The 24,868-nt window shown below is 59.0% G+C and overlaps 4 protein-coding genes across 5 annotated transcripts; 2 read left to right on the forward strand and 2 right to left on the reverse strand.

Annotated features, from left to right (window-relative positions):
• Positions 1–4,226: 4,226 nt before the first annotated feature.
• On the forward strand, positions 4,227–9,410 carry LOC147414787 (bromodomain-containing protein 8-like). The gene is made up of 7 exons (XM_086470832.1): positions 4,227–4,460; positions 4,867–5,070; positions 6,387–6,532; positions 7,232–7,318; positions 7,756–7,824; positions 8,772–8,990; positions 9,404–9,410. The coding sequence occupies exons 1-7, from the start codon at positions 4,227–4,229 to the stop codon at positions 9,408–9,410; spliced, it is 966 nt and encodes a 321-aa protein (XP_086326958.1).
• A 380-nt stretch (positions 9,411–9,790) lies between these two features.
• NHP2 (NHP2 ribonucleoprotein) lies at positions 9,791–11,256 on the forward strand. The gene is made up of 4 exons (XM_086471078.1): positions 9,791–9,941; positions 10,024–10,093; positions 10,171–10,276; positions 10,967–11,256. The coding sequence occupies exons 1-4, from the start codon at positions 9,791–9,793 to the stop codon at positions 11,090–11,092; spliced, it is 453 nt and encodes a 150-aa protein (XP_086327204.1). The 3' UTR covers positions 11,093–11,256.
• A 1,549-nt stretch (positions 11,257–12,805) lies between these two features.
• N4BP3 (NEDD4 binding protein 3) lies at positions 12,806–15,292 on the reverse strand. 2 transcript variants are annotated; one of them, XM_009957414.2, is made up of 4 exons: positions 14,879–15,292; positions 14,101–14,655; positions 13,610–13,867; positions 12,806–13,378 (listed from the first exon to the last, which is right to left on the reverse strand). In XM_009957414.2, exons 1-4 carry the CDS (start codon positions 15,290–15,292, stop codon positions 12,806–12,808), a joined length of 1,800 nt encoding a protein of 599 aa, XP_009955716.2. The 2 variants fall into 2 exon arrangements, with proteins under 2 accessions (XP_009955716.2, XP_086327215.1); XM_086471089.1 differs by having other exon boundaries at positions 13,610–13,895; positions 14,099–14,655.
• A 6,980-nt stretch (positions 15,293–22,272) lies between these two features.
• B4GALT7 (beta-1,4-galactosyltransferase 7) lies at positions 22,273–24,717 on the reverse strand. Its single transcript, XM_086471147.1, has 6 exons — positions 24,671–24,717; positions 24,180–24,533; positions 23,245–23,470; positions 22,888–22,971; positions 22,605–22,709; positions 22,273–22,428 (listed from the first exon to the last, which is right to left on the reverse strand). Exons 1-6 carry the CDS (start codon positions 24,715–24,717, stop codon positions 22,273–22,275), a joined length of 972 nt encoding a protein of 323 aa, XP_086327273.1.
• Positions 24,718–24,868: the final 151 nt, after the last annotated feature.

Here is a 24,868-nt window from a genome sequence, read left to right on the forward strand (position 1 = left end):
CGGGGTGTGTTGTGCAGTGTACTGAGCACCACAGCTCTGCAGTGAGGAACCCAGGTATGCACGCTTGTACAAAACCAGTCTTGAATAGCTGCAAATAGAACTCCTCCAGCTACCCGTGTAGCACACAAGCATGGCGGAGCTTTGACATTAGAGACAATCCATTAATCGTGGGAACGTTGCATAGTACATGGAGGGGAAGATTCCTTGCTTAAGTGTGTGAGGATGTGGCAGTGTTGTGATGAAACAGAAAACTGAGATGTTAAATACTACAGTCGTCTTAGAGCTTTCCTTAAGAGATCAATGTGTTGAAATGTACCTTGCATTCTTTCCCCAGAGATTTGTAAAGGCTACACTAGTCGCAGTGAAAATCTCCAATTCCAGCAGCTGTAGGCATGCCAGTACCTGGTTTCACACATGAGCTTGTGAACTGTTTCTACTGGAAATTCCTTCTTTTCCTCAGCAACATGGATGCTTAACTGAGGTTTAAGTCCTCTGACAATTTGCAACCCACCTTCTTATTTTCTGCTCATGTGACCTGTGAGATGAACCTTGCGTGTTTTCTGCCCCCGTGACCTTCCAGGGAAAAAGAAAACTAAAACCCCTTTCCTGATGCTTGCAGCAGCTGGGGGTGCCTATACCTTGTATAGGGTACAGCTTTCTGACACACAGATTGCAGGAAACTGAGTCGCTGCCATTGAGACCGGGGGATTGTTACCTTACCTAGTAAGAGCTCCTGATTTTCATAAGTTTTGTGTTGAAGTTGGTTGTGCCTGCTGTGTTGAGTCCCGTGTATGGCTGAGGTGTATTTCCACCAAGAGTCACTCTACTGATGCCCAAAATGTAGAATCCTTTGGTTCACTTACTGGTTAATTGTCCTTCACTACTCCAACAGGGAACAGATTTCTGATTTCAATTTTTATGTCCTCAGTTTCTAGAGATTACAGGTTAATTTCATAGCACAAAAAAAGTTACAGGGTTCTTTGGCTTTCCTGGATTTTATGGAATAATTTAAGTTGTGGACAAACTTCTTAGTAGGGCCTGTTAAATAGGACAAGGGTACTACCTTGTTCTGGAAAGGTCTACTAAAAGGGTAGATTTAGACTAGATCAAGGAAGAAATTTTTTAAGATGAGGGTGGTGAAACACTGGCACAGGCTGCCCAGAGAGGTGGTAGATGCCCCATCCCTGGAAACATTCAAGGTCAGGTTGGACGGGGCTCTGAGATGTCCCTGCTCACTGCAGGGGGGTCGCACTAGATGACCTTTACAGGTCCCTTCCAACCCAAACCATTCTGTGATTCGATGTTGGGAAGGATCTCTGTGCATTCATCTAGTCCAACCTGCTGCTCAAAGCAGGGCCAGCTCCAAAGGCAGATTGGGTTCCTTGGAGCCTTGTCTAGTCAAGTTTTGAAAATCTCCAGGGATGGAGATTCCCTGACACCTCTGGACAACTTGTTTCAGTGCTTACCTGCCCTTGTGGAGTAAACATTTACCTCGTATCCAGTCTGGATTTCCTTTGGTGCACCTTGTCATCACTGCCTCCTCTCCTTCCACTGTTGGCCACTGAGAAGAGCCTGGCTTCGTCTCCTCTGTAACACCTCTGCCCCATCTTTGTCCATGTTGAAAAACTGAAGTTGCAGCACGTGGGGGGACCTTTATCATGCCCCCTAGTAACTTGCTTTTGCTATGGAAAGCATTGCTGTTCGTTCCTACCCTTGGTTTCTTCTCTTCTCTTTGATTTTTCTCTCAAAGAGCCTTTTCTCTTATCCCATGACATTTTAATAGCCTTTAATGATGTTTAAGATCTTTAACATACAACTTTCTCTAGAGCCCCATTGCCCCTTTCCCAATTCATCATCTTATGCTCTGACTACCAATTCTGTTCCTCTTAATAGTTTGTCCTAATCTCTGTAGTGCAGAGCTCAGGCTTACTGTGCTGCGTCTCCCAACATCCACCCTTTTACAGATAATAACAATCGCATCTTTCTGGTTTTCTTGTGCTGTGGCTAATTGAAATGACAGGTTGCACAGCACAGGTTTGGTCATGTTATATTTAAGCTGCTTTAAAACTCCCAAGTGAATCTCAACTGGTTCTAAGGTTTTCTCTTTCAAATTGTTCTAAAACCTCCCCTGTTGACACTTTAATTAGAAACAGTCTCTCGGACCCATCCCAAGAGAAAGCCTTGTGTGATCTCCTCTGTGGCGACTGCTGATAATGATGATTAATTTGGCTTCTCCAACCGGCCCTATTTTCTGCTGAAATGTTTGGCACTGATCATGCGTCATCCCCCCAATCATCTGGCAGGTCAGAGGCAGATCTTTCTGCTTCTGATGTTTTTGATGAGGTTTGTTGTTGCTACTTGCTTTTATGTCTTTAGCAAATTGTTCTTCAGTTTTTTCTTTTCTTTTTTTTTGCCTACTTTTTTGTGGATTCTACATTTCGTTTACTGGAGTTAAGGCTTTTATCATTTTTCTTGTTTTGACATGTAAGTTCCTTTTAAAGGCCATCTTTTTTGTTCCTAACAGCTTTTTGTCATATCGCAAGGGTTGCGCAGTGTCTGATCTCTGCAAAGTGAGCTAAAACTTTCCAATTTGATAATGATTCCTTGCTGGTGACTTATGTGGCCAACATAATTAAGAACTGTCAGGCTGTTCTTAATTAAAAGTTGAAGTCTGTATCTTTTTGTCCCTTATTTTTCATACAGAGTTGGTGTAGAACTAAGCAGTCTGTAATTATTTCACTCATCCCGCTTGTCTTGCAATAATGCTGCTGTTCCACTCTCTGGCATCTTGAGTCTTCCAGGATTTAGCAAAACTGAACATAAGGCCAAAGATCTTTTTAATCTATGCTTATGCCCAGATTCCCCAGGCTTCTTGATTTTAAAATGCTTATCCATCTCAACTGGAGTACAGAAAGACGAGCACAAGTGACTGGATTACCCTAGGCTAAGGCTTTTCTGTTCTTCAGCGGGGCTGCGGCGGCTGGTTCTGCTGATGGGGCAGGGAAGTGCTTTAGGCATGCGGTTACTCTGCAGATGAAACCACCGTTTGCCCAATTCCTTCAGCTGGAAGCTGAGAGCAGGTGATGTTATCTCTTACCTCATCAAATTTTATCTGCTTCTGCTGAAGTTAACTTTGTGAGAGGTTTCAGGACAGCCTTTAGGATCCTAGCTCTGCTGTAAGTTCACAAAATAAACAAAACAAGTTTTCTCATCCCAAACCCAATGGATTCCTTATTTCTCCCAGTTACACACCGTAAGCTGTATTTGTAGCTGTGCTAGCCGTCCTGAGAATGCAAAAGGAAATCAGTAAGAAATGTGCTCGTTCAAAACTCTGGAAGAATTAGGTTGTACATAATTAACTGAAAACTCTAGCAACACTGCTAATTAATGCATAGAATTCTCCATAGGTACAGTTCAGTGGCAAGATACAGCTTTTTCTAACAGCCTTTGCTGTTGGTGCTGTGACTCTGCAAGCAATTCTGCAGACTTAGAGAAATCATAGTGGACTCATGCAGTAGAAGACACGTAGGCGTGGACTAATGAACAGAGATTACAAGAATGGTTTCTTCCTTCTCGAGAGAATGCTAACTTTTATTTTCTGAAGTGTGTAGAACTGTCACCTGTCAGTGCATGGTTATAATTCTTCTGGCTCGGGTACACAAGGTATCACCAGCCAGCTAAATCCCATCTGTCACTTTCAACGCAAAGTGTCCGTAGTGTTTGTAATAAGGTATTTCCAGTGTAGAAAGTTCTCAAGGGGCAGCAAAGGGAATTTCAGTGAGTTGTCCTTGGAGTTGCTAGTTGTTCACAAGTGTCAGCAGCTCAGGAGCCCCGGCACGACTTGGTTTGGGCTTGCTGCTGGCTGCCTTCAGCACCTTAAGCACGTGGCATCTGGCAAAGCCGCACACTCCTAACTAGCTCAGCATTCCCTGAGCACAGTAACCCACCGACCCCTGGGCAGGGGGAGAGCATAGCAAAAGCATCAGAAAACCTGAAATTCAGTTGCTCTGAAATGTCAGTTTGTGTTACAGAGCTACAGCCCTGCCACGTGCTGCCAAGTGTGGGCTCAGGTGCAGGCTGCTCGTTCTTCCCATGCTTTGGCTCTGAGTATGTCAGGAAATGAGCTGGGCTTTATAGTTCTGCATCAGAGTACAAAGAAATTGCTGTCTCTCTCTCTTTATGTTTGTTTGCAGATGGGCCATGCCTGGGTGTGGTGGGAGTCCAAGATGGAGTCAGAGAACAGTGACTTCCAGTCCCTTCTCAGCTGGGATTCAAGCTTGGATCTGGATGAGGGGAGCTGGAGGAATACTGAAGAGGTGGCTACAGGGAAGCTAGAGGAGAGCAGCCAAGAGGTAGACTGCAAGCTGGAACTCAGTAAGCTTCTCTGGGAGGATGACAGTGAAGACTACCAAAAAGCAGAGAGGCCAAGTGAAGACAGTCTTCTCCAGTTCCTCTCAGAGGTAGGGCTGTTTGGATGACAGGAAGGTGGGTGGCATAGTTCAGGCCATCATGAAACGTTAGGGTTTTCAGGGCCTCCACCATCCCTACACACAGTAACAGTCTGGGGGAGGAGCCGATGCCCTGAGTTCACTTGCTCCCTGTCCCAAGCCTAGCCCTTCCTCCCGTTTAAAGCTGGCACCGCAACCAGGCAGCTGCTTTGCCGAAACACAGCTCACCCTAAAGCACAGAAATGTCAGTGAACTGACACTGTGATAATAACACAGGGCTTTATCAGGAGATTTTGCAAGGATTCCTAAAAATGGAAAGGCATTCGTGAGTGAAGGCAAAAATAGCATCTGTGCTTATTTCTTCTTCCTTTTGCCTTCACAATTTGAAGCAATAAATCTCTGTGTCTCTGTGTTGCAGGTAACCCAGATGATGGAATGTCTCCGCATTGGCAGTACAGAGTCATCACAGACTCAGTGGGATTATTGTGGCTCTGGGAAGCAAAGTGATAGGGAAGATGTGAGGTGCCAGGAAAAGACCACAGGAACAGCAGTCTCAGGAGCAGAGGAAAGTCGACTACACATCCTGGCAGAAGATGAGAAAGAACACTTCTCGGGAAGAGAGGTAGGGCAGAGGTGGTCCTAAGAGAGCCTCTGGTCCTGGATGAGACAGGAGACAGGGAAGGAAATCATCTTTAGAAGAGATGGGGAAGTCCCAGGTTCCGAGTGGAGAGACAGGGACACAGAGGAGGAGACAGCAGGGAGAGGAATGCAAAAGAAATGTATGAGGGGAAGGATGGTTTTTATGTATGAATATGTATCTTTATGAACAGGAAGCTTGTTACAGATCAAACCCTCAGATGTGAGTTGGAGGATTTGCTCCCTGGCAGTGTAAAGGTGACTCATGAAAGCTGGCAGTCTGCTCTCGGGTTTAAGGCAAGACTGGAATACTTGCCTTGTTCTAATTGCTGTGTTATGCAGCACACAGCTTGGCTGGTTTCAGGCCCACATGGCTGTGACAGCAATAACCATCTGCCCCTGGAGAGCGTCATGTCTTGGAAGCAGGCACTGTCTAGCCTGGGTTTGCATCAGTCCTGTGTCTAGGGGGGCTGGGGGCTCCCACCGGCCTGCGAGGTGTTGCTGGGACAGGTAACATAGCAGTGGAAGAACAGTGCCGTTTTTCCTCACTCACACTTGTTCCCTTGTGAACTTCAACACTGGAGACAGAAATATCCTTCAAGGTTCTCGCATTTCACCTGTGCAGCCAGGATGGTGCTATCCCCAGCAGTTCTCTCACACTTCTTGCAGTGGTCAAAGCCAAACACAGCGTAGTGTCCACTTTCTTCATGAGGAGTCTGCTCCATGCTTCTGATCTGTTGAGGATTCTCAGGTGCCCCTGTGCATAATCCCACTTCTGGACTCCCAAAAGCCTCTCTCCCTGCACCTGTCACTCTCTACATTTTATTGGCAAATCACTACAACAGCAGCAACACTCCTTCCTGGCTGAGTCAATTCTCTGTCATATTCATGTGGGAGTTTGTGAGGAAACAACCTTGTTGCACTCCAGGGGATCCTCTGATCTGTGTCTTAAGCTTTAACAAGCCTGAGGCAGTCTTACTTCAGCTCCTGGTTGCCCTCTCATATCCATGACTTTTCCCAGAAGAGCAGACAGACACCACACTGGGTCCCAGCCAGCTCCACAGTGTTTGTGTTAGCCAGAGGTGGTTATGATCCAAGAGATCAGACCCGGCTGTTAGTGGCGTGCTGGGCACCACGGTGAAGGCCTGAATAAGTTCAAACACCATCCTCCAGAGAGCAAGCTAGGTCCCAGCTGAGGCTGGATGCAGGAAAGGGATGTGCAGCAGGCTGACTTCGAGATAGACGATTCAGGTGATGGGCTGCCATTTTAGACGTATCTTCCTTTTCCTCTGTGCTCTTCAGGACAAGACTCAGGAGACACCAGGAGAACAAGCCTTGGGTGAGGCGCATGCTTGGGAGATGAGTAATCAGGCCGAGGATCCAGATGACAGTGATGGCACCTCTGCAGCCCCCGTGCTGGACTCCACAAGCTCTGCCAACAGGCAGCTGTAAGTAGTTTGTTCTGCCCTCTTGCAGGCGCAGCCGAACAAGAGTTGTTTCCCTTGTCTCACATGAGAACAAGTGTATGGCGCAGGTCACATCCAGGAAGGTGAGACAGCCAAGGAGGAAACTTGTGCTATCTCTGTAGATCTGCCAGCATTGTGGGGCATTGATCCTAACCTGAAGTGAGAAGAGTAGAGATTAAAAGGAAAATACGTGTTTCCTCAGTGCAGCTAGGCCTTGTGTGAGCTGGGCATCATGCGTGTCCAGTCCAGCTCCTAAGAGAGGTGTTACCAGCCCCCTTTAGGCAGGTGCAGGCATGTCAGTCACATGTGTGATCACCTGCGCTGCCTTTCAAAGGAAAACCGTGGGTTTGGGGGATAAGAAACTGAATAAAAAGCACCTCAGTAAAATTCTGAATTTCAGAATAGCACAAGCTTTTCTATCCAATTTGATCCTGCCCTTTAGAGCTGCTCAGCTCAGCTCAACTCTTGTTTTTACCTATTGCCCTGCATCTTCCTGCATTCTGGATGTTTAGTTGTGTATTCAGATGCAGAAGGCTTCCACCATCTCACCCTGAGAGGCTTTGCGTAGCTACAGCAAAAGATCTCCGCACTTCATCTACCTGGATGTGGTGGGTGCTAGCAGAATTGCCACCTCCTACTTTGTCTCAAGTGTGATGATCAGGGAATATATTCCCTCCACAGGCTGCTGCTGAGCTGGGATAACCCCCTGCAGCATTTCCTCTTCAAAAGAACTCTCCTGTCCATCTGGAAGGTGATAGCCAGTCACAGGTATGTGGGGGCAAAGGGTTGGATTGACATGGCTCCTGAACACATTGCCCTGAGTTGCAGCTCCTGTGTCACCAGGCCTTGTCCTCCCCACCACGTCAGCCACCACAGGCTGGCTTGTCTCTCCATGGTTTTGCTTCTGGCTGTCCTTGCAGCAAGAACAGCTGTGTGTGACAAAGCTGGAGAGAACACTGCATATTTATTTCCTCTGCTTAATGTGGCAGAGCCCAAATGTTGCTTCCTACAGAGCTGGCACAGCCAGCTTCAGCGAGGGGCTCAGCCTCCTCCCATGCCGAGTTGTGCCGGCCACCGAATACTGGCTCTTGCTCATCGTCTGTGGCCCTCACGGCAAGCAGGGAGAGGCAAGCGCTGGTCCGTGTTGCGATGCTCTCTCTGGTGGAGAGGCAGACAGAGGTCATTCTTTGTGCTTGTCCCTGTAGATACAGTGGCCGATTCCTGAAGGCAGTGTCAGAGAAACAAGCCCCTGGATACAGGAATGTGGTAAAAAGGTGAGTTTGTGGAGGAAGTACTCAGTAGATGATTTCTCTGCGGTTTTTTTTCTGTCTTCTCTGGTTTCCAAAGGGCCAGTGGAATGGTCTCCTTCCTCCTCTTCCAGAGTTTGGCTGTCACAAGCATCTCCCACTGATTTCTTTTATTAAAACTCCCTTCTGGGTGATTAGAACCTGTAAACTTGCACTGACTCTGGAGCTGGTAGGAATTGTGCCTGCCCTTTGCTGGCACGGCATGGCTGACTTACTGCAGGCACAGTCCATGCAGCTGTAAGCCCTGCCTGAGCAGGGGATTCAGCTTCTGCAGCTCAGCATTCTCTTCTCCACATGCTGGAAGCATGTGCATCCACTGCTTGCTCTCCAGATGTTGCACTGTCGGTGGAGAAGTGGGTCATAAGAATATTTCCCAGAGAGATTAAGGGCATTTTTCAGAGCTGAATCATATTCTATTCTGGTCACAGTTGTCGTCTCTGCAACCATTCATTTTCTCATTCTGTCAAAATAAGGGAAGTAATATTTATTCTCCATCATGTTCCCCTTATCAGCACTGCTATTTTTGCTAGTGGCACCATTCGATTTTAAGGGGTTTTAATAGATACCTATTTTAGTAACTTTTCTTTCTCTGCTAAGACCTGGACTGACTTCATGAAGACTAGAATCGCTCCATATGCCTTCTTTGGAGCTTAACATCAAGGTTTTTTTAGAGGTGACTGCTAATGACCTGCCAAGTTCATTGGACAGCAAGTGTCGCATTGGCTAAACTTACTTGTCTGACTTAGAAGAAAAGCATTTCGCACTCCTCCTCTTTGTCCTGAGCAATAAAATTGATTGAAAATAGCTGTGCTTTTAGGGCCACACCGAAACAAGAATAAGCATGTTCTTGCAGAGCCTAAAGAATGCCTGGCTGTGGGTTGCAATTTAATTGTCCTTCAATCTATCTTTTGTAGACCGATGGATTTAACCAGCATAAAGAGAAGAGTGTCAAAGGGACACATTCAGACCATGATCCAGCTCCAGCGCGACCTCATGCTCATGTTCCTGAACGCAGTGATGTACAACAGCTTCAACCACCACGTGCACCACATGGCCACGGAGATGCAGCGAGAGGTCTTGGAGCAGCTGCAGATGCTGGGTGAAGCCCTCCTGTGCTCAAGGGACAGGCTCAGGTGAGGGAGAAGGTAACAAGCCATGTCTGAGGCGTTTCTTTTGGAGCAGTGTGGTCTCCCTGGCTCAAGAGGTCTGCTGGGGCTCAGGCTGACACTGCAGCCGCGGCCTTCAGCAGACCTAGTTATCCCCCAGTGGTGCCTGCCAGGTTGATGGGTTAAGGAACAAAGCAGCTTCTAGGGGAGGCACCGCAAGGGAAACTTCCTTTCTTCCCTGGGAAAAGCAGCCATGTAGCCCTGCGGTGAGAAAACATTCCCTGGGATGAAAAAGAAAAGGAAAACATCATCTTTGTGACCAGATGGGATGAAAACAGGGCCCAGCCCTGAGAAGGTGGCTGGCTGTACGCCCCGTTCCTGTACGTTTCTGACGTTGCTGTTCGGATGGGCTTGAGCGTTGTTGCCCACTGTCGCCTCAGGCCGTGAGGGCAGCGCAGCCCCGCGGCGCTCCGGCCTGCACCGCCGGGGAGGCCCGCGCCGAGCGCAGCCCAGTAAGGGCCCGTGTTGACAGCTTGTCCCCGCGTGTTTGAGACCCCAGGCCGGGCGGGCAGGGCAGGGCAGGGCAGGGCAGGGCGAGGAGCGAGCTCCGGGGCCGGGGGCAGCCGCGGCGTGAGGGGCCTCGGGCTGCGGCGGACACCGGCAGCAGGCCGGGGGGACGGCGGCGGGAAGGCGCCTCTCGCCATTGGCCGCCGCGGTGGGCGGGCAACGCCAGAGGGAGTTGCTGATTGGCTGGCACGGAGGTGGCTGCCGTCAGTCTCGCGGCTCGTGGCCGCGCGTGCCCCGGAAGCGGAAGCGGCGGCGCGGCTATGGCGCGGGAGAAGCAGCTGGAGGCAGCAGCGGAGGCAGAGGGGACTCCCGAGCGCTCGTACCGGGAGCAGCTCGACTACCTGAACCCCATCGCCCAACCCCTCGCCTCCCGCAAACTGACGCGCAAGCTGTACAAGTGCATCAGGAAAGGTCTGGCTGGGACCGGGGCTCGGTGGGGTGCCGGGCCGGGGTCGTGGCGGCGCAGCCCCCTCACGTTGTGCTTCTCTTGCAGCGGCCAAGCACAAGCAGATCCGTCGCGGCGTGAAGGAGGTCCAGAAGTTCATCAACAAGGGCGAGAAAGGGTAAGCGCTGGCCCGGCTCCGCTGCCCCGGCACGGCCCGGCTTGGCGCGGCCGCTGACGCGGTGCTTTCCCCGGCAGGATCACGGTGCTGGCTGGCGACACGCTGCCCATCGATGTCTACTGCCACATCCCCATCATGTGCGAGGACAGGAGCCTCCCCTACGCGTACGTCCCTTCCAAATCGGTAAGAGACTGGGGCTGCACAACCAGGAGGAACCAGTCCCGGTGAAAGGGAACCCGGTGGGCAGCACCCGGCCCGGGCTGAGGCAGGAGCCTTCCCGGGGAGGCGCGAATCTGGTGTCTGAGTAAAGCACCCGGTGCTTGTCCATGGCCAGGACACGATGGGGACAAAGGGTCATGGCTCGGGTGTAGGAGTGTTTCACTGTGGGGCCACGGAACCATTTGCCATCACCGAGTCCCTGGAGCGTTTGGGGACGAGCGCTCTGCGGGACAGAGCCAGGACGTGTTTCCCCCCTTAGTTGTGGGACCTGCCTGCTTGCAGAAACGAGACGCCGGCCCAGGTGTGGTGGTGGTGGTGGGACATCCTCCCCTTTGCCGACTGCAGGGGGGTTGGTGTCTTTGGGACTTCATCCCCGGTGCAGGCAGCTCTGTAGAGCCTGGCTCCCTGTCCTGGGGAAGGAGCACGGCGTGTGCCAGCCCCCCGTGGCATGTGCCAGCCCAGTGCTGCCCTTCAGGGTGTGGGACACGAGCTGGGAAAAGGGTTCTTAAACCCAACATGAGTCCAGAGGGCTTGAGGGGCTGTTTGAGACGTGTTCCCTGTGTTAGACCTGGGCACTGGGTGTCGGGCCTCCCCTCTGGGGGGGGACCTGGTGCCCCACAGCCTCCCCCCCACAGCCTCACTCTGTTCCCGCAGGACCTGGGAGCCGCAGCCGGTTCAAAGCGCCCGACCTGCGTTATCATGATCAAGCCCCACGAGGAGTACCAGGAGACCTACGACGAGTGCTTGGAGGAGGTGGGGGCCCTGCCCTTGCCACTGTGAAGAGCGGGGGACGGGACAGGCCCTGCAGGGCGGTGGCGGGTCCCGATCCTCGTCCCTCTGCCCGCGGGGCCGTACTGCCCTGCTTGTGGGGACGCCGCCGAGGGCACTGCCCGGGGGGTGGTGAGCACTGAGGGGGTGAATAAAGGTGTCTGTGGGGTTTGTAAGAGGCGGTCCTGGGACTCTACTGGGGAGCGGCGGGGGGGGCGGGGGCGGCTGGCACGGCTGGGGTCCGCCGAGCCGCCAGGGGGCGTCCGCCCTGCGGCCCTCTGGGCGTGCGAGGGGAGCAAACCATTCCGCGGCGGGAGGGGGGGGGGGTTTGCCGCGTGGGGGCATCGCCTCACTGGGTTAAACCATTCCGGGGGGGGGGGGGGGGGTGAGGCCTTGTCCCGGCGGCGGTGCCTCCGGAGCCTGTCCGTCCGCCCGCCCGCCCCCGCGGGGCCCAGCCGGTCGCTCAGGCCCCGGCCCCGCCGTGACTCATCCCGCTGCAATGCCCCGACTGGTTGTACCGCCAGCCCCGGGCAGCCTTCCTTCCCCGACGCGGCGGCTCCCCCGCAGCCCGGGCGGGCGCTGGGCCTAGCAGCGCGGCCGGGACCGGGGGAGCCCTGAGGGAGGTGGCCCAGGCCAGCCCGCACACCCGCCTTGCGTGGCTGAGAGTCCCCAGTACCCCCCGCCCCCGGTACCCCCCGCCGCGCTGGAGGCAAGCAAAGGTAGAGGGCAGAATGAAATCCGGGTTTATTGCAGGAAAGACCGAGGAGAGCTGGGCCGGGCCTGGCCTTCACGTGGCTCATCGTTACAGGCAGGGAGCAGGCTCCTTCCAGTGCCTCTCGACCTGGTCTCCCTCAGCACTTCAGCTACCCCTTGCCCACCCTGGGAGGGGTGATGTGGGGATACCCCAGCCTCTTCCCCAGCTTGGGGAGGATTCCAGCCCCCGCCCCCCCCCCCCATGCCCCAGTCCTCTTTCCCCTCCCCAAAGGCCTCCCAGTGTGGTGGGCACCAGGTTCCCCTCCCTCCTTGCCCAAGGCACTGGCCTGTCTCAGCTCAGGGGCTCCCTGCAGGGAAGCTGCATTAACGACTCTCCATTGCAGAGCAGCCTCAATACTGGTGACATGGAAAGCCCCAACAGAGGTGCTGGGGCAGCTGCCCCCTGCCCAGTAGTAGTACCAGCACTTGTCAGGCTTTCCTCCTCTGCCTTCCCAGTTGCACCAACACAGACCAGTGCAGGCACAGGGCACCGCCCTACTGCTGGCTCCAGGACCCTGCTGCCAGGGCAGCCGCTGCAAGCAGCAGCTGGAACCCCCACAGCAAGGCAGCGGGGTTGGGGACAGGGCTCGAGCCTCTCCTTAGCAAGACATTAAGTTACTGGGTTGTAGGGAACAGGGGTGGCAGAGCAGGAGGGACAGGGAATGTCTCACAGGGCGCTTGGTTTCTGCCCCCATGGCAGAAGGAATCACAGGGCAAACGCTCCTGGAGTCAGAGAAGGGGGCACATGCAAGACCCCCACCCTGGCACAGATGACACACACCCCCCCCCCGTCTCCAGAGACCCTCCCCCAGAAGGGCCTGAAGCGCTACAAGAAGGAAAAGCTCCCTTGTCGCAACCAGTCCTTCTCCCCAGGGCAGCGCTGAGCAGCAGGTCCTTGTGCAGACCCTGAGATCGTCCCGTTGCAGCAGCAAGAGACCTTCCCCCTTCACAGTCCCACCGGCATCCCGCCGCTCAGATCTTTGAGGACTCCACCCGCTCGATCCATGGCGAGTCGGCCCCGACGTCCCTGGGCTCTGACCGCAGCTGCCGCAGCTCCCGCTCCAGCGCCTGGCTCCGGTGGTACATCTCCATGTAGCTGGCCTGGAGCTCCCGCTGGTATCGCAGCACCTTCTCCTTCTCCTCCTGCCAGGTTTTCCTCTCCAGCTCAAAGTTCACAGCCTGCAGCTGGCCCTGGCGCCGCTCCCGCAGCAGCTCTGCCCACAGCCACTCCACCTGCCGCTCCAGGGGCTCCGCCGTGTCGCTGTGAAGGCCCCGGCACTTGGAGTCATCAGTTTCGCAGCCAGGGAAGTCCTGGCACGCCGGCATGGGGTCATCGCCCAGCGGCAGCGAGGCGCCGGGCTCCGGGGGGCTCTGGAAGGAGTCTGCCAGTTGGGCCAGCTGGGAGTCCCTGGCCTGGACCTCCGCCTTGGCCTCCCGCAGCTGTGTCTTCAGGCTGAAGATCTCACCCAGCTTCTGAGCCATCTCCTCCTGGGTGTCCCGGAGCTGCTGCTTCAGCAGGGAGATCTCTGCTGCCTTCTGGCACACCTGCAGAGCACGGGTGAGCGGTGAGGAACGGCCAGGGGAGCAGGACCCCAGCGGTGGCAGCACCCCAGGCTGTCACCACAGCATCCCTGGGAGACCACCAGCATCACACCTGGCTCATCCCCCCCCACCCCGTCCGGTGGCCGTGAGGGACACCAGAGCAGGGAACCGCTGCCCCCATCCTGGCTTCACAGCCGGGAGGGTGGCAACAGGGAGGGAAGGAAGGGCACTCACCTCCCACTTGGTCTCCTCCAGCTTGGGGCTGACACGCTCGCCCTGGGGCTGCCGGAGCTTGGACTCCTCGCACTGGCATTGCTGCATGCTCAGCTCCTCCTGCAGCCTCTTCTTCTCCTGCTGTGCCTTGTAGAGCTGCAGCTGCAGCGCCCGCTGCCCGCGCTGCGCCTGCTGCGTCACCTGCTGCAGCCGGGCCATGTACATCTGCTTCAGATCCTCCAGCTCGTCCAGCCACAGCCGCTGCTTGTCCTCAAATGCCTGCCAGCACAGGTGGACACTGGTCAGGGTCCGCAGGCTGCCCCTGTGCAGGGCAGCCCCAGGGAGGGATCCCAGAAGGTCCCGTGATGTTGGGTCCTCCCACGCCTGGACATTCCCAGCCCATCGCCCGCTGCGGCAGGACACCAGCTCCTTCACCTCTCCTTCCACCCAGGCGCTGCTGCCCCCATACTCCTGCCCAGGGCACCCAGCGCAGCCCCAGCCCCGTGGCTTACCTGCGTGAAGGGGTCTTCGGTCTCGCTAAGGCTCCTCTTGAGCTGCCGCAGCTCTCCTCCCGTCTCCTGCAACCGGTCCTCCAGCTGCTTGACCGCATCCTCCAGCGAGTAGGTGAACTCATAGGGCGGCGGGGGCTCACCGGGGCTCTGCAGCCGGCTCAGCGTGGCCATGCTTTTGCAGGACAGGGGTACTTTCTCGGGTGCCAGGGGGTCCCTGGGGCTCCGGGAAACCCTGTCCAAGGAGCCCCCGATGTGGTTGATGTGGCCCATGGAGGCGCTGAACTGGCTCTGGGCAGGCTTGAGGCGGGAGCCGTAGGAAGGGAAGCTCTGGATGGAGTTGTGGCTGGAGTCGGAGGCCTCATCCAGGCTGATGGCGTGGAGCAGGTGGGTGCGGAGCGGGCCGTGCTGCGAGGCCGCTGTGCTGCTCTGCGACAGCAGCGTGTGCAGGCTCCCGTTGCTCTTGGACAGCTTCTGCCCCTTGGATGAGGACAGGCCCTGCATGGAGACCAGCCCCTTCCCAGCCACCGCCTTGAAGGCCGAGGGCCTGATACGGCACTGAAAAACAAGAGGAGGGGTCAGGATGAGCCCAACAGCCCCCACCAGCACACACAGGTGCCTGGAGCCAGGGACAACCCGCTCCCTCCCAGCCTCATAGCCCTGGACATCCTCAAACCCCCACATCCCATCCAGGGCGCAGACCATTCTGCTCCAGCCCCATCCTCTTGCAGAGCGGGACGCATTTCAGGGCCCGGCACGGCACCCACAACCACAGCCTCACCTTGTCAAAGCGGCCCCTCTCGGGCAGGGAGCTCTTGGAGAAGTCGGCCCCGCGGTGATGCTCCCGGGAGCAGCGCTCAGGGGACCGGTTCTCACGGTCGCTCTCGTAGTCCCGCTTGTAGCAGGCGCCTGACGTCTGGTGCTTCCGCTCCGACCGAGTCTCCTTCTTGGCCCCGTGCAGGTAGCCAAAGAGCTCCCGCTGGCTCGGCCCCTTCCGCAGCAAGCCATCAGGCTGCCGGAGACCCCGCGAGCCCCCCAGCTGGGCGCGCAGCTCTAGGGGGGACAGATCCTGCTTCTCCACCAGGCTGCCCACGCTGCCCATGCTGCCGACGACGCCGACGGGCTCCGAAGAGAGGTAGGTGCCGAGGACGCGGGTGTCGGGCTCACAGGTCACAGGACCCTGTGCTGCTGCCATGGAGAATTAGAGAAAAGCCCGGTACCAGCACTGCTGAAGGAGAGACAAAGTCAGCAACACCAGGGAGCTGGGACTTGGAGCCCCCCACCCACCCCCGGCACCCCCTTTCCCAGCTGGCCCTAAGGACCAACATAGGGCTCCTGGCGCTGGGAGGGACCCACCAGATCCCGGGCAGCTTCCCGGGGGACCCGGCGGCTGAGCAAGCAGGGTGCCGCCATGCAGCATGCACCGCACCGGGCAAGCCGCAACGGGGCGGGGGCTCCCCCCATGCCACCCCCCACCCCCCCCCCGTGGCGCTTCCCAAACCTCCCACACCCAGCCCCACCTCCCGCCCGCGGCCGGGGCCGCCACCAAAACAGGCACCTGCCGCCCAGCCAGGCGGGCAAGTTCGGGAGCCGGCAGCACCTGCCCAGGCCTGGCGCCAGCCCCGGCCCAGCAGCATCGACCCACCCCGCCGGGACCCCGCGGTCTGGACACGCTTCCCAAAATGACCCTGAAACTGCCCACTCCCGGGGTCGTGGGCTGAGCCTCCCCACGGTGCGCGGGGGGGGTGGGGTGGTGGGGGGTGGTGTGTGTGCACCTCTCGGGCCCCACGGGGAGTCTGCCAGCACGGCAGGGGGTCCCGCACCACGCCCGGCGAGTTCCCAAGCCCTCCCCGTGGCCCTGCTCCACCCGCGGGCGCTCCCACCCCAAGGCCGAGCGGGACGAGATGGCCACAGGCCAGCTGCTGCGGCGGGGGGGCGGGTGGTGACCCCGCGGCCGGACATGGCGGCAGGGCGGTGGGAAGGGGCAGGACGCAGACGGAACAATGCAGCTTCCTGCGCAGGTGGCCGGGGAAGGACGGGAGGACATCTTCGGCCTCCCCTCCGGCTCCCTAACGCCAGGGAGGGGGACGACGGCCCCCGCAACCCTTCGCTGGCAGCCCTGGCGGAGGGGACACACGGCGAGCGTGGCAGGGGTCAGGGCGAGCCCCCCCCCCCACCCCGCGCTGCGGCTCCCCGCCTCGCCGAAGGCTCGCAGGCCGGGTTACACCCAGGAAGCTGCCCTGGTTCTCAGCACCACGCACCGGGTAAACAAACACCCCGCTTTTAATTGCTGCCACGCACAAACCTGTCTGACAGCTCCCGGCCCTGCGCTGTCACCTCCCTCCGCAAACCCAGCACCTGCTCCGGGCATCGGCACCCCACGAAGGGGCAGCAGCGACGGACCCTCTGGGAGGGTCCTGGGGTACCACCGGGTTGTGCACGGGGATGGGGGAAACACGGATGTTCCCCACGGTGGGGGAAGCTCGCAGCATCCAGCCCCCGGCACCGGGCCATCCACCGGGAGCAGCTCGGCCGAGCCCCCGCAGCGGCTTCTCCCGGCACGGTCGGGCCGAGGAAGTAGGTCAGGTTGTGGGAGGTTTGGGAAACGCCGAGGGAGCCCGAAGGTGTCCGGCCTGCGGCTAGAAGGGTGTCACCCCTCCAGGGCGGTAAAACACCGGTCCGGCCAGCCTGGCTCCTTTCCCCGGGATGGCGAACGAGATTTGGTCCCAACGCCAGCCGTACCCCCCCCCACCCCCCCCCCCCCGATCCAGCCCTGCCCGGGAAGGATACGACCACAAACCCTTTCCAATCCCCTCCGGGCATGAACCGGGGGGCGGGGGGGGCTGCGGGGAGGCGCAGGGGGGGCTGCGGGGAGGCGGGCGCGGGTCCCCGCGCCCGCCTCCCCGCAGCCCCCCCCTGCGCCTCCCCGCAGCCCCCACCGATCCCGGCCGGAATTTCCGGGACAGAGAAGGCGGAGGGGGAGGTCGGTCCCCGGGGCCGGGCCCGGCCGAGCGCGCCGCAGCCGAGGACAAAGCACAGCGCGGCGAAGAGCACCGGGACGGGCCGCACCGGGACGCACCGAGGTTCCCCGGCGGACGCTCCGCGGCTCCCCGCGCAGGGCGTACCGGGCCCGCACTCACCATGCCGGCGGCGCTGCGATCCCCCCCCCCCGGAGCTCCTCTCCCCGCTCCTTCCCTCGCCGTGTTTGAACGCGCCCCTCGGCCGCGACCGCGCGGGCAGCGGGCGGAGCCGGCACCGGCAAATCGCGGAGCGGAGGCGGGAGGAGGAGGAGGAGGAGGAGGAGGAAGGCGGGGAGCGGCTCGGCCATGCCCACCGGCGGGGCAGGGCAGCGCCCGGGGCGGGCTGGCTGCGTGCAGCGCCGAGCGCCCCTTGTGCAAGCACCCAGCGCGAAGAGACACAGACACCCCCCACGCCGTCCCCGCAAACCCCTCAGCTACCAGCCCCGGGACCGGCAGCCGGTCCCCGGTGACCCTCACCGTGGAGGGGGGCTGGTAGGAGCAGGCCGTATCGCCCAACCCGGCCGCTGGTTAGCTGCGCCAAGCCCCTGCGGAGGGGTGTCGGCTCCGTGGGACACTTTCTGCACCCTCCTCTTGCAGGACAGCCCCATGTCCCCCCCCACCGCAGCACCCACAGGTGGGCAGGAGCTGCCGGAGGTGTCTATGCCGCACAGGTCACTCCACGGCAGCACGCAGGGGTGGGGGAGCATGGAGTACCCCTATGGGGCTGCCACCCGCTCCAGTGCCTGGCCTGTCACCGGTGAGACATGACACACTTCATCGCTCTTAATCATCCCTGCCACATCCTGGCCGGGAGCCGGTTTCATCACCACCCCTGCAGCGGGCCAGGCGCAGGGAGCAGGGATCCCAGCACGGGGCAGATATGGTCACTGGGCATCCCGGCCTCTTTGGGAAGCGGGACGCCTGCAGCAGCCTTGCTCCATCCCCACGGCGGTGCCCGTCTCTCCCCAAGGAGGGATCGCACCCGCACCATCCCCAGCCAGGGTTCGGGGACACGTGCATCCGGCGTGCTCGCACACCAGGGCCCCGCTCGCTGCCAGCTCCCCCCGCCACGCTCCAGAGTCCTCAAGCTCTGCTGCCAGTGCTCACCCACACACACACACTGTCCCCAGTTCCTGCTCACCAGGCTCACATGCTCACATTATCCTCGGTGCGGTGCCAAGGCACGCAACTGCTCCCTCCGACCTGGCCTCCCCGTTCCCCGCAGCTCCTTTTCACCACCCAACTGCCCGCTGGAGAGGCAGCACACGTGGCCTCTGAATACAGGGGGCCTTCACAAAGGTGCCATTTCCTATCCTCCTGGCACACGGAATGCCTCTGCAACGCCTCGGCCCTCTGCCGGGAGCTCAGCCGTGAGCGGGGCACCGCCAGCAGCCCGGGGGGACAGGCATATGCCCACAGTGGCAGGCAGTAACTGTGTCCTGACAGGGCCTTGGTCCGGGCAGGTTGCAGTGATGCTGGGCTGACTTCAAGGGGTGCTGGTCACAGCCGCGCCCCTCCTTCCCGTCTGCCCCGTTTCCTGCTGCCACGTCTCCACCAAGCACGTCTCCCGGGGCTCGGCCCTGCCTAGGACACTGGCGGCCAGGGATGCCCCGGTCCCTCGGCAGATAAGCTTCTGCCTCCTGTCAGCATTCCCCCAGCCCCCTCTCTCCACTCACTGTATCTCCCTGGTCCCCCCCTCATCACGATACTACGGCAATTTCATGTGGCCGCCAGCAAACTGCTCCGGGAACCACCTGGTTTAAAACAACCCAGCAATAAAAGTCAGCCAACTGCTGTGCCCATGGCAGCCCCCACACAGCCTTGCTGACAGCAATTCGGGCCCCAGAAGGGGGGGTCACAGAGGGGCAGGGCTGGGACTCCACGGGCTCTCTCTGCTCCTGAGCATCCTGACCCCCTCCTCAGGGTTGCTGAGAGTACGGGAACACTGGGAGGCCTCCGGCTCGGCTCTGCAGGGCTCCCGGGGCAGCAGGCAGGGTGTTATCCATCTGCAGAAAGGCAATGGGGAAAAGCCTCATCCCCTCCCGCTGGGCCATTGCTAATAACAAAGTGCGTGGGGGGGCGGAACAGAGCCGAGCGACCTCCGAGTCACATTCAGGGCTATAAAAGGAAGCCGGGTCTCCAGCACGGTGCCTCTTCCACAAAAGCAACCAGAGGATGAGTGGGCTGCGAGCGGAGCTGCAAAATAGCTGCCAGGCAGCGGGAGAGGAGCCTTTAGCGCTGAGAGAAGTGCGAGTTGCACATATGCTCTGTTTCTGAACATCTACAGCTTCATAAAACCTGCCCAAAACTGTGTCATCTATTTTGAACAGCACGGAGAAATACTTTGATCTGCCTTCATTAGCCCTGGCTGCAGCTCAGGCACCAGTAAATGGCTGCCATACAGGTGGACGATCCCAAAACCTGCGTGATGGAGAGACAGGAGTGGGGCTGCTGGGCCAACATCTCCCTCTGGCCAGCCACAGCAAGGGACATGATGGGTCCTGGGAACACCTCTGGAGCGGTGCACCGTGTGTCCAAGCCCACCTGTAATCTTCTTGCCAGATACCAGTGTTGCTCTGGGGCCGCTGAGCTGGAGAGGCTGTTGGGAGCTCTTGGGGAGCGCGTCCCCACGTCGCCCTGGGGCGAGGACAGGCCCCGAGCTGGGGAGGAGGACACGCTGGGCCTGCCTGCGCCTTGGATGATGCAAACGAAGCAGTGCAGCCTGATCCTCACCACCCTGCACTGCCACCTCAGCCTCCTGCTCGGGAGGCAGCCTGCCTCACACCCCAGTCCGCAGGGCTCCAGACTCTGGAGCAGCACGGAGAGCAGACGGCCCCGGATCTCTCCAGATGCCCCATCCCACTTCTCCTCCACAGTACATGACTGCCACACTTGGCTCTGATGCTTTTGTCTCCCTCATCCCAGCGCCCCTCCCCGGAGGTGCCACGTCCCTGGGACCGCTTGTCTTCCTGGGATGGCGACAGCTTCTGTCTGGCAACGTCTGCAGGCACCCAGCAAAGCGACCGCTCCGGGAAGTGCCAAGGAGGGGACGAGGACAGAAGGGGGCCAGGAAATGCGGAGGGCCTGATGCCAGCACTGGTGACAGGGCTGAATGGAGGGGTACGGACTGCTCAGCTGGGTCTGCCCAGCTTGTGGAGGCAGCAGCACCCAAAACACATGCCAAGACCCCAGAGCCAGCACGGTGCAGTCCCACACACGGCACCATCTGTGAGCCAGCCCAAGCACCCTTCGCTGTGGTGCTGCACAGCACCAGTTCACCCAGCAGCCCAAGCAGGAGGCCAGGCCAGACTGGCGATGGAGGAGAGGAGGTCAACGCTGACAGGGGTCTCCTTTGAGAGTCAGTGGGCATTTCAGCCACCCCTCAGCAGATCAGGGTGACTGGCAGTGTCCTAAAGGTCACTGCGCCTGTTCACTCCCAGCACGAGCAGGCACCGACCAGGCGCTGCTCCACAGCCACTGCTCCCGCCTGGGGCTCGAGAGCTGGGTTCCGAGCAGGGCGTACAGCCCCCCTGCCCAGACCTACACATTCCACTTCCCAGCAAAAGGTGCTGGTGTGGCTGATTTCTACCAAACCCAAACAACTGGCAGCCCCCAGTGCCCGTCCCTCACCCACTGGGACCTTCCCAGCTTCCCCACCTCCCGCGTCCAGCACTATAGAGCAGCCAGGCACATTCCCAGCAGCCAGAAGGACGTTGACTTGCTGGTTCTTCGCATCCCCGTCCCAGGCGCTCTTCCAGCACACAGCATCAGTGCTTCTGCTGCCTCCCGTGGGCTGCTCTTGCTCTGACAGCAGCAGGTCCTCAACTCCCCGCACGGGTTGGGCTCCTGGGTCTGGGTGCATATACCCAGTCACGTCCTGCTCACCAGCACCCCAAGGCTGACAAAGCCCTTTGCCTGGGCACCTTCACCAAGCCATTCACTCACCCGGACATCCACAGTGGGGGTCTTGAGCCCACAGCAGAGCTCTCGCAGGCCCCATCAGTAGTAGGGGACCAGCACTGTGATACTCTCAGCAGGTAAATACACCCCTACTCTGCTTGAAGGGGCAGCCCAGGCCCTTGTCCTGCCACGACATGGGAGAAACTGGCCCGGCAGCGAGGCAGGGCCAGGCAGCTAGAGTGAGCAGGCGAGAGCTGCAGGCTGGGACCCAGCCTTGTCTCTCCCTCATCAACCCCCCTGTTCCCACCTCCAAGGGGTGTCCCAGCCCCTGCCTCGCCCAGGGAAGCTCTTGTTCCTCTCGACTCAGGCAGGTTAGGGGCGACTATCCTAATTCCTGCACGTCACCCACACCATTGCCCCAGCTCTGACAGCACTGCGGTGAGCCTGGCAGCCAGGCCTTCCCAGGATGCCTCATACAGGGCCAGAGCAGATCCCAATTCCCCTCAGCGTTTCTAGGGGGACTTCAGATTCTCCAACCCCGCAAAAAAGTCTGAGGCAGCACGTGCCACAGAAGGCAGGCAAGGAAGGGAGCAGCTCAACCAGAACTCTCCTCCTTACTCCACAGAGAGAAGTCCTGGGCTACCTCAACTGCTGACATCCAGCAGAGCTGCGGACGCTGGGGCTCGGGGCACAGCGTGACCACAACCGCTTCCTGCAATGAAGCAACCACAGCACAGCCCTGGGGGTACCTGGCAGCTGAAACACAGGCACCATCTCACTCGGAGCCTGTTTCAGACTCGCTTGGCCTCCAAACCAGAGCAGATCGCCTGTCCAGACAGAGTGTAGCCAGGGCCATGCCAGAAAGAGGTGCATTGAAGCCAGCGAGGTGAAGGGAGCAGGAAAAAGGAGTGGTGCAGCACGGCCCAGGGCATTCACAACTCACAGGTGCCCTGATAGTTCTTTATTGTCCTCTGAGCTGAGTGGCAGCTCAGCCATGTCCAGCACAGGAAAACTGTCTCCTGCACCTGCCTGGGAGGCAGCACCAGTGTCCGCAGCGACACCGCCGAGTCCCGCTCTCAGCCTCTTCTGTTGGTCCCAGCAAAGCCCGGTTCTCAGGCTTTTCTGTTCCTCTGTGTCTCACCAGCACTGCCATGCTTGTCCGCTGCAAAAACCCTGCCTGCTTCCAGCAGCTTGGCGGCAGCCCCGGCATCTTGGCACCAGCACAGCGCACACGACTGGCACACAGGAGACAGGCTCAGCCAAACGTGCACCAAGGGGTCTCGCTTGTGTCACAGTCCAGCAAGATATTAAGGACGGTGCAAGGGGCTCCTGCCACACTCAGAGCTGTCCGTGACTCAATTCGGTACCTCACATTGTTTAAACCTCCTTCCCGGTCCACCTTAAACTGTTCCTGAAGAAGAAAAGACCATTCAGCCAGTGCTGGCTTCCAGCAGAGGGGGAAGCACCCAGTGCGAAGGGAGGGAGCACAGAGCTGGCAGGGGAGGACAGGAGCAAGGAGGGCTTAAAGCACGTGGTGATCACAACCCGAATCTCCCGTGGTTCCCCTTGATCACACTGAGGTCTCACCTGCTTCTGCGCAGCAATGCGCTTCTGGTCTCTCTTCCTCCAGGCTGGGTCATGCAGGTGCTGGAAAGTCTCATATCCAGTCGTGATTCCAGAGGGACGGCGAACCTGGAAGGAGAGGAAAGCTTCTGTAAAGCTACTGGAAAACTTGCTGCGCCGGCTACTGGAGTGGAGAGCACAGAAGGGCTGCCTTCCCCAGGTCCCAACCTGGGTGGCTACAGCTGGGGGTCAGGTGGGGAGACAAGAAGGGCAATTTCAACCCAGGAGGCCATGGAATACCCCTTACCTGGAGACCGGCTCCTTTGATGCGTCGATAAAACTCGTCGTCCTCCCGTCCCCAGCCCCAGAAGCGGTTGGACATGCCGTTGCACTGGAACAAGAGGGGTACCATACTGGCCGAGGTCTGGTCCAGCACAACTCCATGCTCCACAGAGGAGCAGACACCAGCATCACAAGGCCTGAGCGCCAGCGCAGCCTCCCCTCTCCTGCCTCCCACCAGCTCACATCATAGGCTTGGTCCCCAAACCGTTCTGACTCTCTTCCCCCCTTCCCAAGCACGGAGTACAAAATGTACGACCGTTCACCGAGGCAATGCTGGAGCCCCTGCCCCAAACTGGCTGGGACATCCCACCCATGCGCTCACCATCTCGTAGTGCTGCTTGGTGAGCAGCAGGATGCCACCCACGTAGGTCTTATAGTGGTAGAGCGGGTGCAGCTCCGGGGATGCCACGTGGAAGGGCCCTGCCTCCGGGAAGCTGTAGTCCAGCTGCTCGTTGAGGGGCAGGAGATCGACGTCGTGCATCGCGATATAGTCGGTGTCGTTGCCGCTCTCCAGGAAGCCCACGTTGATCAGGGATGCCCTGTTAAACCTGCCGCGGGACCGGGGGCTCTCAGCGCCACGCACAGCACCCACCGTCCCTTTGCGTCCCTCTCCCGTGCTCCTCAACGCTAAACATTCAACTGGTCCCCAAACAGGGGCACGCACAAACATGGCATTCCCACCCTCCACAGTGCTGGGTGCCATGGCTGCCCATCCTGAAACTGCATCCCTGCTCCTCCCTACGCAGGCAGCACACGCCGAGCCCGACAGCGACATGCAGGGGTTTGGTCACTGCAGACCCCAAGGAGCTACAACAAGCCCCATCCTGCCCGAGGCCGGCTGGGCAGCTCCACAGCACCCACTGGGGCTGCAGGCAGGTACTGGACAGCGAGCAGGGGGCGAGTGACTGTATTTCCAAGCACCCCACGGTACTTCCTTGAATTTCAGCGTCCCAAGATGTTTGGTGCTATAGACCTGCGACACTGGGGAGAAAGCTGAAATATCTGGGGGTAGATAACTCTCTTCTTGCTTAGGAAGAGAGAAGCAAAATACTCCTTTGCCCTTCTATAAGCTCTAGAGTGAGTAAATCTGGGCAGAGCATCATGCCCCAGCCCTGACTCCCTGTTGTCCAGGCCCTATGCTTCTCCATGCCACCAGAGGCAAGTAGGAGACCCTCTCAGCAGGGACGAAGTTTTGGAACAGGGCCCCCTCGCTCTCTTTTTTCTGCCGGGTTTCACTGCGGCCAAGGAAGACACTACCTGAAATGATCCACCTGGTTGAGGACGAAGATGTGATGGCGGATCCTCTTCTTGCTCAGGAAGCGGTGCATGTAGGGCACGAAGGCCAGCAGCTCCTCGAAGCGCTCCCGGAAGGGGACAAGCAGCGCCAGGCGGTGGGGACCCCACGACGGTTCATCCTCCACCGGCAGGAGGGGGGCCTGGGGCGGGCAGGGCTGGTGAGGAGCCCCCTGACTCTGCCCACCGCCCACCGGCCCCTCGCCCGAGCAGCTGAGCTGGAGCCAGAGCAGCGAGGCGAAGCCCAGGAGCAGCGCCAGGAAGAAGAGCGGGAAGACGGAGAACCTGCCGGGCAGCAGGCCCAGGAGCGGCGGGGACCTGGGGCACAGCGCGGGGAGTCAGCGGCCGCCGAGGACCCCCACCACCGCCCCCCCCACCGCCCGCCGGGACCCCAGAGCCGCCGCCGCCACATCATCCCCCCCCCCCCCCAGCCCCGCTCCGCGTCCCCCGCTCACCCGCCGCCGCGCAGGCGGAGCGCGGCCCTGCGGCGGGCCGGGCCCATGGCGCTCGGCCGGCCCCGCCACCCGGCCCCGCCGCCGCGGGACACGCTGGCTGCGCCCCGCCGCTCCCCCCAACCCCCCGGAAACACGGCCCGGCCCCGCCGTTCCGCCACGCTCCCTTCCGCCCGCCGGGGCGGGCCGGGGGCGGGCCCG

This window comes from Leptosomus discolor, chromosome 10 (genome assembly GCF_034619465.1).
Source record: "Leptosomus discolor isolate bLepDis1 chromosome 10, bLepDis1.hap2, whole genome shotgun sequence".
NCBI lineage: Eukaryota > Metazoa > Chordata > Aves > Leptosomiformes > Leptosomidae > Leptosomus > Leptosomus discolor.